The sequence below is a fragment of the Corythoichthys intestinalis genome, chromosome 15 (assembly GCF_030265065.1).
Source record: "Corythoichthys intestinalis isolate RoL2023-P3 chromosome 15, ASM3026506v1, whole genome shotgun sequence".
In the NCBI taxonomy this organism is placed as follows: domain Eukaryota; kingdom Metazoa; phylum Chordata; class Actinopteri; order Syngnathiformes; family Syngnathidae; genus Corythoichthys; species Corythoichthys intestinalis.
Window position 1 is genome coordinate 49,231,626 of NC_080409.1, and position 15,041 is coordinate 49,246,666.

The window sequence follows — 15,041 nt, forward strand, 5'->3', positions numbered from 1 at the left end:
TTTGAATGCAAAAATAAATTTGAAACTGGAAAAACTCCAAAAATGCAAGTGAGAGCTATTTTTCTTTGATTGATTTTTTGAAAAAATTTTTTTTAATTGAAACAACTTTTTTTTTTGATAGAAGTAATGTCGATTTGTGTTTGGGCCATGTTTTGGCTAGGACATTTTTGTCTTTATTATTCAATCAAAAAATAGGTTACTTCAAAAAATATATATTTTCAAAAAGAAAAATCACTTCAATTAAAAAAGAAATTCAATCATAGAAAAAGCTTTTGAATGTCAAAAAATATTTGAGATTGAAAAATTTGCATTTGAACACTTAATTTTTCATTGAAAAAGTTTTCTTTGACTGAAGCAATCCTTTTTGTGTTTGGGCCATATTATGGGTAGGACATTTGTGTCTAAATCATTTAATCCCCCCAAAAGTTGTTCCAATAAAAAAAATATTTTCAATAAAAGAAAAAAAAATTAGAAAAATAAAATTGCCCTCCCCCAATTTTTTGGGGGGGGAAATTATATGTAAAGCAAATGACCGTCTAAGGTGCTAGTCACATGATCTGTTCGAAAATAATTTTGACCCATTATAAAAATATTTTTTTGTTAATTTCATTCATTTTTGTTGCAGTTTTATTACTTTACAACTTTTATATATACAGTGCCTTGCAAAAGTATTCGGCCCCCTTGAACCTTGCAACCTTTCGCCACATTTCAGGCTTCAAACATAAAGATATAAAATTTTAATTTTTTGTCAAGAATCAACAACAAGTGGGACACAACCGTGAAGTGGAACAAAATTTATTGGATAATTTAATCTTTTTTAACAAATAAAAAACTGAAAAGTGGGGCGTGCAATATTATTCGGCCCCCTTGCGTTAATACTTTGTAGCGCCACCTTTTGCTCCAATTACAGCTGCAAGTCGCTTGGAGTATGATTCTATCAGTTTTGCAGCACATCGAGAGACTGACATTCTTGCCCATTCTTCCTTGCAAAACAGCTCGAGCTCAGTGAGGTTGGATGGAGAGTGTTTGTGAACAGCAGTCTTCAGCTCTTTCCACAGATTCTCGATTGGATTCAGGTCTGGACTTTGACTTGGCCATTCTAACACCTGGATACGTTTATTTTTGAACCATTCCATTGTAGATTTGGCTTTATGTTTTGGATCATTGTCCTGCTGGAAGATAAATCTCCGTCCCAGTCTCAGGTCTTGTGCCGATACCAACAGGTTTTCTTCCAGAATGTTCCTGTATTTGGCTGCATCCATCTTCCCGTCAATTTTAACCATCTTCCCTGTCCCTGCTGAAGAAAAGCAGGCCCAAACCATGATGCTGCCACCACCATGTTTGACAGTGGGGATGGTGTGTTCAGGGTGATGAGCTGTGTTGCTTTTACGCCAAACATATCGTTTTGCATTGTGGCCAAAAAGTTCAATTTTGGTTTCATCTGACCAGGGCACCTTCTTCCACATGTTTGCTGTGTCTCCCAGGTGGCTTGTGGCAAACTTTAAATGAGACTTTTTATGGATATCTTTGAGAAATGGCTTTCTTCTTGCCACTCTTCCATAAAGGCCAGATTTGTGCAGTGTACGACTGATTTTTGCCCTATGGACAGACTCTCCCACCTCAGCTGTAGATCTCTGCAGTTCATCCAGAGTGATCATGGGCCTCTTGGCTGCATCTCTGATCAGTTTTCTCCTTGTTTGAGAAGAAAGTTTGGAAGGACGGCCGGGTCTTGGTAGATTTGCAGTGGTCTGATGCTCCTTCCATTTCTTGCACAGTGCTCCTTGAGATGTTTAAAGCTTGGGAAATCTTTTTGTATCCAAATCCGGCTTTAAACTTCTCCACAACAGTATCTCGGACCTGCCTGGTGTGTTCCTTGGTTTTCATAATGCTCTCTGCACTTTAAACAGAACGCTGAGACTATCACAGAGCAGGTGCATTTATACGGAGACTTGATTACACACAGGTGGATTCTATTTATCATCATTGGTCATTTAGGACAACATTGGATCATTCAGAGATCCTCACTGAACTTCTGGAGTGAGTTTGCTGCACTGAAAGTAAAGGGGCCGAACAATATTGCACGCCCCACTTTTCAGTTTTTTATTTGTTAAAAAAGTTTAAATTATCCAATAAATGTTGTTCCACTTCACGATTGTGTTCCACTTGTTGTTGATTCTTGACAAAAAAATTAAATTTCATATCTTTATGTTTGCAGCCTGAAATGTGGCGAAAGGTTGCAAGATTCAAGGGGGCCGAATACTTTTGCAAGGCACTGTATATAGGAAAGTCCATTACATGCAATGACACTTTTCGGCCACCGGGGGGGGGGGGCCTTGCCCCTCCAGCCCCCCCTTAAAATCCGCTTGTGATTCAAACGACTTACAAATATTCAGTATCGTAAACAAATCAAAGTGAATTACAGTATACAGGGATCTCCCAATAACATATTTTTGCACCATTCCGAGTCACCTGATTTTGAGAATCTGATGATACCGAGTTCCGATCCGATACCGAAGGGTTTAAAAAATTTTTTTTTTAACAAATGTTCAAAAAATGTTACTGTCCCACCGTGCCGCCTTAAAAATGTGCATTATCTTTAAACAAGAATGACCTAGAAAAATGCTTGTCTTTATTAAATGCTTCATTGAATGAATCCACTCACGCTTTGATGCTCACGCTGCAGAGAACAGTCTCTCACTTACACAATGAGTTGCCACAGCACACTTATGATAGTTTAAAGATGATTGACAGATTTGTGCCTTTGATCGTGTAGCTACCAAACTTCTCTGGCAAGCTCAAGGCTCCAAACCTGTCAATAATCGTTAGCTTTAAGTACCAAACGCAAGCTGGACAGTTTGGCCGCACTGCTTAGCAGGAGGGAGGGTGACAGACGATGGCGCTGTACAAGCATGAAGCAGAAAAATATATTCTTTAAATTAAAAACCCTTTTCACCCAACACCGATCCTCTGAAAAATAGCACGATCGGCCCGATTACCGATCTCGTGATCAGATCGGGACAGCCCTGGAATTATATAATCAACGAAATGAAATATATGTAAGTATTTAAGACCGAAATGAGTATATTTGTCTAAATAAACAACTTTAAATAATTAAATACAGGTTGTCCCCGGGTTACGAACGAGTTCCATTCCTACGCTGGCGACGTAACCCGAATTTCCACGTAAATCGGAATCCACCCTTTAAGTACCTCCACAAAATGGGGTTAGGGTTAGAAGACTTAGACATCTGACATGGATAAAAGATAGCTGCGCTCTGGTTTGGCCCACGAAAAAGCTGTAAGTTGTTTCAGCTAATATATGTTTGTATATGCATTTGTAATTAAATTTACAGCTACCGTTTAGGGAGTTACGTGTGAGCGATTTGCAAAGAGAATTGTAAATACATTAGCATTCATAGCATTCAAGCTAGTAGACTTGGGTAAGGCAAATTAGGCTAATTGAATCTACTAAATTTACATATTGATCAGACTAGATGGACGTTAGAAAACCAATTGTTTTTTGTCAAGTGTTCATTTGTTAAAATGCATGTCGTTTTGAACATGTGTACATATATGTGGTACAGCTTTACAAATTGTCAAAAGTGAAGTAAAAAGCTTCAAAAAGTACAATTGTTTTGTTTGCTGTTTGTAAATCTGAACAACTTCACGTTTAGTGAGGACAGAACAAGTCATATTAATAAAGTAAAGCATATAATAAGATACTGTGAGGTCCTATAAGGTAATATTTATGCGGGAAAAAAAAAAAAAAAAAAAAAGAGACTGGAGACAAAATGGCGGACGAAACTCCGGTGCTGTAAAATCAAAATCGCCTAAGTTGAGTATGAGAACATGAGAGTATAACGGCGTTATTTTTTTCAGTAGTGAGTAATCTCATTAATTTCTCATATTTGCAACGCCAATACCGTTACTGAGGATGTAAAGGCGCGCGTTACTATGCGTTACTACGTTGGTTGAATGACGCGAGAAAAGTCTGAGGGACCCAAAGAAAGAAGAGTGGGAGTGGGAAGGGAGTTGCGACGCCGTTGCAAACGCGATGCTAGGTGGCTCCAATAATACCTGACTGTAGCTGACAACCTACAAACTACGCCCACATGATGCTACGCTAGATATCACATGTATATAGAACTAGATGTGAAATGACAGACTTGGCGGCGTTAGCAAATGTATAGGGAAGTAAATGCCAAATGATACACTTGCCGACGTTAGTAAACAGCCGCCATCTTAAAGCAGTAGACCTCTCAGGAAGGCTCTGTTGTAGAGAACCTTCCTAGCGAACCTAAGTCACTTTTTATCTAAAATGCTCCTAAATCGGCAAAATTTAACTTATGTCTATCTTTAAATGATGAAACAGTTTTAAAACTTACACATGTCAAAAATAGACGGAAGGAAACTAATGCAATAACAGGAGCCATTTTAACAACTTTAACGGTTGATTCACAACAATAAATGACTTCCAAACTGAAGAGAATGCCACCGGCCGCTAGGGGGCAGCGCCGTTCCATAGTAATGTTATTCATCTCAACAGTGGGAGAGTTGGTAGTTGTATGAGACGTTTAAGCTATTGCTATGTGCTATTGGTGCTCCACACATATTTCTGTAAGTCTACTCTCTGTTAATGTTAATTAGGTACCTCTTGTTGTATTTTGGCTTATATATGTACAGGGAAAGATATGTTATCTGTTGTGTTAGTACTTGTTCCGTTTTCTTCTAGTCAGTTAAGTTAGTATGCTGTGGCTAATTAGCTATTTTCTTGTTCTTCAGGGTTCCCTCATCTTTGTCAATAAATGAGAATTATAACGACATTGAGGGGTATTTCTTCACAAACATAGCAAAGCTTAGTTATCGCAATATCTACAATACCCCGGTGTCTAGTTAAGTTTAGGGTAAAGAATTGGGCTAGGGCGAATTGTCCCAAAAACTCTTTGAACTTCACATAGCGTGACCTATATATATATGTATATATATGTATATATATATATATATATATATATATGTATATATATATGTATGTATATATATATATATATATATATATATATATATATATATATATATATATATATTAGGTACACCATGCTAGTAACGGGTTAGGTATACCATGCTAGTAACGGGTTGGACCCCCTTTTCCCTTCAGAACTGCCTCAATTCTTCGTGGCATAGATTCAACAAGGTGCTGGAAGCATTCCTCAGAGAGTTTGGTCCATATTGACATGATGGCATTACACAGTTGGTGCAGATTTGTCGGCTGCACATCCATGATGCGAATCTCCCGTTCCACCACATCCCAATGATGCTTTATTGGATTGCGATCTGGTGAATGTGGAGGCCATTTGAGTACAGTGAACTCATTGTCATGTTCAAGAAACCAGTCTGAGATGATTCCAGCTTTATGACATAGTGCATTATCCTGCTGAAAGTAGCCATCAGAAGTTGGGTACATTGTGGTCATAAAGGGATGGACATGGTCAGGTAGGCTGTGGCGTTCCAGCGATGCTCAATTGGTACCAAGGGGCCCAAAGAGTGCCAAGAAAATATTCCCCACACCGTTACACCACCACCACCAGCCTGAACCGTTGATACAAGGCAGGATAGATCCATGCTTTCATGTTGTTGACGCCAAATTCTGACCCTACCATCCGAATGTCGCAGCAGAAATCGAGACTCATCAGACCAGGCAACGTTTTTCCAATCTTCTATTGTCCAATTTCAATGAGCTTGTGCAAATTGTAGCCTCAGTTTCCTGTTCTTAGCTGAAGGGAGTGGCACCTGGCATGGTCTTCTGCTGCTGTACCCCATCTGCCTCAAAGTTCGACATACTCTGCGTTCAGAGATGCTCTTCTGCCTACCTTGGTTGTAACGGGTGGTTATTTGAGTCACTGTTGCCTTTCTATCAGCTCGAACCAGTCTGGCCATTCTCCTCTGACCTCTGGCATCAACAAGGCATTTCCGCCCACAGAACTGCCGCTCATTGGATATTTTTTTCTTTTTCGGACCATTCTCTGTAAACCCTAGAGATGGTTGTGCATGAAAATCCCAGTAGATCAGCAGTTTCTGAAATACTCAGACCAGCCTGTCTGGCACCAACAACCATGCCACGTTCAAAGTCACTCAAATCACCTTTCTTCCCCATACTGATGCTCGGTTTGAACTGCAGGAGATTGTCTTAAACCATGTCTACATGCCTAAATGCACTGAGTTGCCCCCATGTGATTGGCTGATTAGAAATTAAGTGTTAACACTAGAAAACCCAGCAGAAGCAGAGGCTGACTTGGCCTTTCCCAATACAAACACTCTTAATATTCCCTCACAATGGCCGATTTGGCCTCTCCTCCGTGACTCTTGTATTAGTTTGTGTCAGTTCAAGTCAAGCTACATTTATTTAATCACATTTATTTATGAAGTTTGACACTTTTTACACATTTTTTAATTCACTTCTCCTATACTCCACACATAACAACAGAATGAATGGCCTAAATGTGTACATTGTTTTGAAGAAGAAAAAAAAGCGTTTTAGAACTGCAATTTGAGTGTAAAGCAGGTATTGTGTCTATAGTTTAGAAGGACTAAATCAGGAGCATGGAGTATGGATTGTGGTCATTGTGTCTGAAGTTAATGTATGTCTAGTGGTTGCATTTCCAGATGAACGGCTGTCGTCTGTCTGACACCGACTTGCCAATTCAAAAGCAATTGGGTCATTTTTGCCACCTCTGGGTTTTCCGGGGGAGAGGCCATATCGGCTATTGTTTGGGACTAGTAGGAGCAACAGAATTATCTGGGACTTCTACTGTTAATGAGCAGTTGGACAGGTGTACCTAATAAAGTGGCCGGTGAGTGTATATATATATATATATATATATATATATATATTTTTTTTTTAATCAAAATAATAAATTAAATAAAAACATGAAAAGTAACACCAGTTACTTTGCCAAGTAACTAATTACTCTTACATTCAGGTAACTGAGTTACTAACTCAATTACTTTTTGGGAGAAGAAATTTGTAACTGTAATTAAATACTTTTTTGAAGTAAAGTTAACAACACTGGTTGTAACCCGGGAACTACCTGTAAATGAAACAATTGTTAAGCCATGAGTACCACGTAAGAAAACATGAAGCAGACGTCTTTTTTAAAGTTTTTATTTGGATGACTGACAGTGATTACAGTCAGGAGGTAAACCGAATGAATGAGCGTGATATTTCCGCTGACCACCAACATTAGAACATTACATTATAATTAGGTGATTTGTGGCTTTTACAAGGGCATTCACTGTTCCAACTTTGACCCAAATGTTCGACTTCCCATCTGGTTCAAGTGATGATTAGAACAGCACAGTCAAATTACAGTGCACGTCGAATGGAAACAGTTGCATCTTTTATAGTTCATTAATGCAGGTTAAAGGGATATTAAAAAAGACTTTAATATTTACATGCTTCCATGTTTGCATCTTGCCAGGTGACTGTTAAACAAATGATTTCATTAAACCTGAACAACAATTACAAAAGTTCAAATAAAGAAAAACAAGGAGGCGAAAGCTGTCTGTGATACATTCATGACTCCGAAAAAAAGCAGACTGAAGGAAGTAATGTTCACAATTAATGACATTTAACCATGGAGTTGTAACATACAGAAGTCGGTGCTTACGATTCCAAAAAAAGCGTTGTCTTTGTAATGAAATGGAAAATGTTTGCCATTAGATTAAGAACAGTGCTGGCACTTTTCCCCCCGCCAAAATACAAAAAAATTCTGCTCCACAGGGCAGATTATACACACAGTTCCTCTGGTACAGTGTCAGCCGCTCTCTTCACACATAAAAAGATTTGCCTTTTAAAAAAAGTTTGCTCTATTTTTTTTTAAATTTTTATTTTTTTTAACAGATGTATAAATCTACAAAGCTATAACATCATTTTTTTTCTAGATTTTGTTTTTATTTTATGTCAAAGTAAAATATTGTTTGTGCTATGTAGGAAGCATTACAAGAATACAGTATTTACCCCAAAAATACACCGTTCTAAAGCTGTACAAAATATACCAAACCTCTCCATTGGAGTCTTTGTCTTAGTGGGAATGAATCATTTGTTTGAATTGTGTACACAAAAGCAGCCATTTATACTAAAAAGCAGTGATATTTGTTTGATTGGGTGTTATTTTAGACTACAATGTAGCGTCACGCTACTTGGTCAACAGAATAAAATAAGTTAATACCGTTAGTTTGATTTTAAGGAAGTTGTGGGGGGGAAAGTGGTCAAACAGACGAAGGCAAATATTGCACCTTTAGAAAACACATAATCTGATCCTCATATACATCTCAGGTCTTTAAAGGTGGCGACTGAAGCTTTTATTTTTGAAACGTTTGGTTGTGTTGTCTCCCCAGCGCTTGGGCCGCACGTTCGAAACATTGCTGTTCAACTCTGATTCAACGTAGTAAAAAAAAAATGTTTGAAAAGTGCCATTCATTCATCTTTTCTTGCTGGTAAGAGTTTAAGGGACACAGGACTGATCGCCAGTGAAATGATTTCATAATGTGATAACAATTTCACTCCTAAGTCGCTCCGGAGTATAAATTGCACTCCTGGCCAAACGATGAAAAAAACTGTGTTAGTTATACTCCGAAAAATAGGGTACATACAGTGGATAAAACAAGTCTACACCCCCCCATTTTAATGACTATTAAACTTAAAATAATCACTTGTGATCATTTTTAAAGCAACACTAGCTAACTTTTCAACTAAAGATGTCCCGATCGATCGGCATTTTCAAAGTATCGGAATCGGCAAAAAAATATTGGACATGCCTTTTTTAATATATATATATATATTTTTTTTTTTCATTTAATCGTTTTCTAATTGTATTTAACGTTACAGACTAAATGTCTTACATTCATCCAGAGTCTTTAGTTTTGGCTTAAAGTAGGGCTACCAAATTTATCGCGTAAACGGCGGTAATTAATTACTTTTTAAATGAATCACGTTAAAATATTTAATGCAATTAACGCATGCGCTGCACAACCCACTCACGCGTTCTCGCGTTCAATCTATAATGGCGCAGTTTTACCTATATATAGAGCTAACAGGCAGCGTAAAACGAGTAGAGAGAATTTTGGCAGTCTTTGGAGTCTCTTTTTAATTGGCTAAAGCCTTAAAATCCCTCTCTCGACAATTAGAAATATCGTGGGAAGCAATGTGGGGAAGAACGGTAGTGGTGGATCTTTTCCTTAACACCCTATGTTATTTACCAACGCAGAGAAGATATATCAATTGGTAGCACTACGCACAGTCATGGTTCCACTTCCCATCATGCATTTGGGCATGGCTCCAGTATCATTTACTGAAAGCTCAAAAAATACACTAGATGGCAATATTTAGTCACAATATACAAAGTCACAAGTCTTTCTATCCGTGGATCCCTCTCACAGGAAGAATGTTAATAATGTAAATGCTATCTTGAGGATTTATTGTCATAATAAACAAATACAGTACTTATGTATTGTATGTTGAATGTATATAATCGTCCGAGTTTTATTCATTTTTTTCTTAATGCATTGCCAAAATGTATATGATCGGGAAAAATTACCAGGAATGATTGGAACTGAATCGGGAGCAAAAAAAAAAAAGCAATCTGATCGGGAAATATCGGGATCGGCAGATACTCAAACTAAAACGATCGGTATCGGATCGGGAGCAAAAAAACATGATCGGAACAACCCTATAACCAAGTGTTGCTTTAACTCAGTACTTCTCAAATAGTGGGGCGGGCCCCCCGAAGGGGGCGCGGAGCGATGCTGGGGGTGGCGCATGTGACCTTGGGGAACATACTTTTTCGCCAGAAAATTTTACATACATATTTGAATAGAATTATCGGCGTGACACTATCGGTTATGGGGTGGAAGGGGCAGGAAATTATTGGTTATCGATATCGGTTGAAAAATGTATTATCGTGCATCATTAATTTATTGATTTTCTTTTCTTTTTTTTCAGTGTCAAATGGTCTTCTTTAATATTAAAAAGGACACAATGTTATGCAGAGGTGTACTTATAATTAGAGATGTGCCGATCGATCGGGTCCGATCACGTCATTTTCAAAGTATCGGAATCGGCAAAAAAATATCGGACATGCCTTTTTTTAATATATATATATATTTTTTAATTAAATCGTTTTCTAATTGTATTTAACGTTACAGACATAATGTGTTACACTCTTCCAGAGTCTTTAGTTTAAGCTTAAGGTAGGGTTATCAAATTTATCGTATTAACAGCGAGAACTAATATTTATTACATTTATCACGTTACAATATTTAACGCAATTAACGCATGCGCTGCACGACCCACTCACGCATTGTCGCGTTCAATCTATAATGGCGCCATTTTACCCATACAGTATATAGAGCTAAAAGGCAGCATAAAATGAGAAGAGAGAATTTTGGCAGCTCTTGGAGACTTTTTTTAAATGGCTAAAGCCTTACAATCCCTCTCCCAACAATTAGAATAATCGTGGGAAGCAATGTGGGGAAGAAAGGTAGTAGTTTATCTTTTTCTTAACACCCTGTGTTATTTCCCAACGCAGAGAAGATATATCAATTGGTACCACGACGCACAGTAATGGTTGCACTTCCCATCATGCATTTGGGCAGAACAGTTAAATGGCTACAGTATCATTTACTGAAAGCTCAACAAATACACTAGATGGCAATATTTAGTCACAATGTACAAAGTCACATTTATCCTTTAAGAATTACAAGTCTTTCAATCCGTGGATCCCTTTCACAGAAAGAATGTTAATAATGTAAATGCCATCTTGAGGATTTATTGTCATAATAAAGAAATACAGTACTTATGTACTGTATGTTGAATGTATATATTCGTCCGAGTTTTATTCATTTTTTTCTTAATGCATTGCCAAAATGTATATGATCGGGAAAATTATCAGGAATGATTGGGAATTGAATCGGGAGCAAAAAAAAGCAACTAAAACGATCGGGATCGGATCGGGAGAAAAAAACGTGATCGGAACAACCCAACTTATAATAATAAGAATTTTATAGACAGATGATACTACAGTATATTTACAGCGGCAGCAGAGTTGGGGGTGGCACAGAACGTTTACGTCTTCCTGGAGGGGGCGTAACAGAAAATAATTGAGAAGCACTGCCTTAACTGAAGATGTGCTAACGTTCACATTCAAACGCCCATCTGACTAACCCAAAATAAGTTTCAGACACTTTGTGTAGACTTTTTCTATCCACATGACAGAGAAAATAAATTTGTCTAATTATATCATTTCCAGGTAGGGGGAACGAATGGAATCCGCAGAATCCCTTGTCATGTCTTCATTGCGTGCGCCCCATTTTCGTTCATTTATGATTCGATGATAAGCGCGTGGTGAGCCGAACGCAAGCGTGTCTGATGCGAGGACTTGGGAGTCTGGACGTTTCAGCGTCATTTGTGCCAGGCACTGAGGAGAAGGCCAGAGGAGGAATGAAAGTTCAACACTAAAGGAAGCGGGAGAAATTGGCGCTCAGTTCCCTGTGTCTTTATGCGCTGCCTCCGGGATGGCCGGGATGCATTTGTGTGGCTTGGCGGAGGCCACGAAGCCGGGCAAGCAGGTGCACTTGTAGGATCCTTCCGTGTTGCTGCATTGGCCGTTCTGACACAACGGCACCTTGTCGCTTATGTCCTCACACTCGTTTATATCTGCGGGCAAAGAACACATGACGTGAGCATGCGGCGAGCCACGTGTTGACCTTGAAGCTACTAAGCCGGTACAATGACGGAATATTGTAATCATCGCATTCCATAATAAGACTGTCTCATAGACAAAAAGCACACTTAAGAGATATAAAAACCCGATGTTGTCGATAGAGTGAGGCGGATGAGATTCAAGGCCTTATTCTTGGCAGCGAGCAGCCGGGCCGAGGGCTAACAGACAACGCTTTAGAGGAGGAAAATGTTTTCATTAGATGGCCATAATACACAAGCTAATGCAAGGTTGTTAAATGCAAATCTTCTCCTTGAGCCGCATGAAGAGTTGCCTCACCGCAGTAAATTTCAAGCAGGGCTCCACGAGGTTTAAACTCGGAGATCACCGAAGTATGATTTCAACATCCTCTCGGTAATATCATCAGACAACATAGCCTTAACTTTCATTGTTACGCTGACGACACACAACTGTATTTATCAATTAAACCTGAGCAGATCAGGCAAGTGGACAAACTAAGCACCTGCGTCCGAGATATAAATACCTGGATGAGCACTAACTATCTTCTACTTAACCCTGAAAAGACAGAAGTCCTTATAATAGGCCCGAAAAGTGTGAGAGACTCTTTAGCTGCCCAGATAGTCACTCTGGACAATGTAAGGTTAGCCTCCAGCACCACAGTTAAAACCCTAGGAGTTTTATTTGACCCTGACTTATCGTTTAAAGCTCACATTAAACAAACCTACAGAACGGCCTTCTTTCACCTGCACAACATAGCCAAAATTAGAAATATTTTATCTAAAAGCGATGCAGAAAAATTAATTCACGCGTTCGTTATATCGAGATTGGATTACTGTAACTCCCTACTTGCAGCTTGTCCTAAAAGTTCTCTAAAAGGTGTTCAGCTCCTCCAAAACGCAGCAGCAAGACTTTTAACAGGAACCAATAGAAGAGAGCACATCACCCCTGTGCTCTAGGCCCTTCACTGGCTTCCAGTCGAGTTTAGAAATAAATTTAAAATTCTCCTTCTTACATTTAAGACCATTAATGGGTTGGGGCCATCTTATCTCACCGATGCTCTGGTTCCATACCACCCCAACAGAACACTACGCTTTCAGAATGCAGGTCTACAGGTAGTTCCCAGGGTTTCTAAAAGTACTTTCGGAGCTAGAGCCTTTAGCCACCAAGCCCGTTTTATGGAATCAGCTTCCAGCTAATATTAAAGAAGCCGAGACAGTCTGCACATTTAAGATTAGATTAAAAACGTTCCTATTCAACAAAGTTTATGGTCAGGCTAGTTGAAGTCGGAGTAGACTCACGGTTTAGTCTAAGCTGCACTAGAAGCTATAAAGCTGGGGGAAGTACAGCCACTGAGTTCTATCTCCTTTTTCTCACTCTACATACCACTTATCTTACTTTATTTCTATTTTCCAACGTTAATATCTAGTTGTCTAGTCTCTTCATCACTAGTCACCCGGTGTCCCCTGGAGGGGCTATTTTTCAGCTGCAGTTTCCTGACTGTCCGGACCCCTGGCTAGATGGACGTCCTCGTTGCTACCCCCGTCTCATCTGGCTAGATGGACCTCTTCTTGTTCCTTTACTCCACTGCATCTTTACGGACTATAACTTCGCCTGCTAATTCCCATTAGCAGTCCTGGGGCTTCCTGTCTATCCGTCCTGGGAGTGGATCTCTCCTGACTGTGGTACAACCCCAAAGTTTCATATTTTCTCCCAAAGACTTTGGAGTTTTTGGAGTTTTTCCTTGCCGACATGGAGGGTCTAAGGATGGGGGATACCCAGGACTTGAATTTATTTATTCATCTTTGTTGCTTCATTTGCTGTTTCTGATTGTGTATCATATTGCCTATGCAAAGCCCTTTGAGACAACCTTGTTGTGATCCAGGGCTATACAAATAAAATTGAATTGAATTGAACATTTGAAGATGATATTTTGGACCAACTGGAACGACTCAAAGCCAAACAATCTCACAAACCTGATAATAATAGGGAATCAGAGATTGTATGAAAATTCAAACCATTTTTTTTCTACATTCGTAAAGTCAAGCATGAACTACACTGTGTTACGTGTCAGGCATCATAACGAGAGCGCACCTATGCAGGCCATCTTGTTTAGGTCCAGCTGGTAACCGTCGAAGCAGTCGCAGGTGTAGCCTTCCCTCACACGAACGCAACGTCCATTTTCACAGCCGTTCAGAATGCCGCATTCTTCTGCTTGGAGACCCTCAAAGCTATCGTAGCGCTCTGGAAACAAAAAGAGAAGTTGGGAATGAATTAACTTTAACCTAGGATGTAGAATCAGTGTTATATGCAGTTGTATCTTAAGACAGGAAACTTCGGTACGCAAAAAAAATAATTTTTGAAAAAGATACAGTGAAGAAAAGACTGAATGCTGCCACCAGAGGGTAGTGTATCTTCCATCATTAGACGAGATACAATATTTTGGATAGTTATTTTGAGATTTAGGGGTACTTTGAAAGGTTAATTCTGACTTACGCGGAAATGCAGCGTATGAACAGAACTCATTCGTAACCCGGAGACTATATGTTATCATAATTAGGGCTGTCAAACGATTAAAATTTTTAATCAGGTTAATCACAGCTTAAACATTAATTAATCGTAATTAATCGCAATTCAAACCATCTATAATATATGCCATATTTTTCTGTAAATTATTGTTGGAATGGAAAGATAAGACACAAGACGGATATAAACATTCAACATACTGTACATAAGTATTGTATTTGTTTATTACATATAAATGTTCGTACAAGTTATAGAAATTGTATATTAAAACCCCTCTTAATGTTTTCGTTTTAATAAAATTTGTAAAATTTTCAAACAAAAAATAAACTAGTAGCTCGCCATTGTTGATGTCAATAATTACTAGGGCTGTCAAACGATCAAATTTTTTAATCGAGTTAATTACTGCTTAAAAATTAATTAATCGTAATTCAAACAATCTATAAAATATGCCATATTTTTCTGTAAATTATTGTTGGAATGGAAAGATAAGACACAAGATGGATATATACATTCAACATACTGTACATAAGGACTGTATTTGTTTATGATAACAATAAATCAACAAGATGGCATTAACATTATTAACATTCTGTTAAAGCGATCCATGGGCAGAAAGACTTGTAGTTCTTAAAAGATAAATGTTAGGACAAGTTATAGAAATTTTATATTAAAACCCCTCTTAATGTTTTCGTTTTATTAAAATTTGTTAAATTTACAATCAAAAAATAAACTAGTAGCCCGCCATTGTTGATGTCAATAATTACTTACACAATGCTCATGGGTG

General features: G+C 38.4%; 1 protein-coding gene across 2 annotated transcripts in view; it reads right to left on the minus strand.

Annotated features, from left to right (window-relative positions):
• Positions 1–7,141: 7,141 nt before the first annotated feature.
• The window catches only part of LOC130930729 (latent-transforming growth factor beta-binding protein 2-like), a 309,203-nt gene continuing 301,303 nt past the window's right edge, over positions 7,142–15,041 (minus strand). For both annotated transcript variants that reach the window (XM_057858789.1, XM_057858788.1), the window contains exons 40-41: positions 13,826–13,975; positions 7,142–11,709 (exon numbers count right to left, since the gene is read on the minus strand). In XM_057858789.1, coding sequence (XP_057714772.1) covers positions 11,534–11,709; positions 13,826–13,975 — 326 coding nt within the window. In that variant the 3' untranslated portion in view covers positions 7,142–11,533. The remainder of the gene's footprint in view (positions 11,710–13,825; positions 13,976–15,041) is intronic.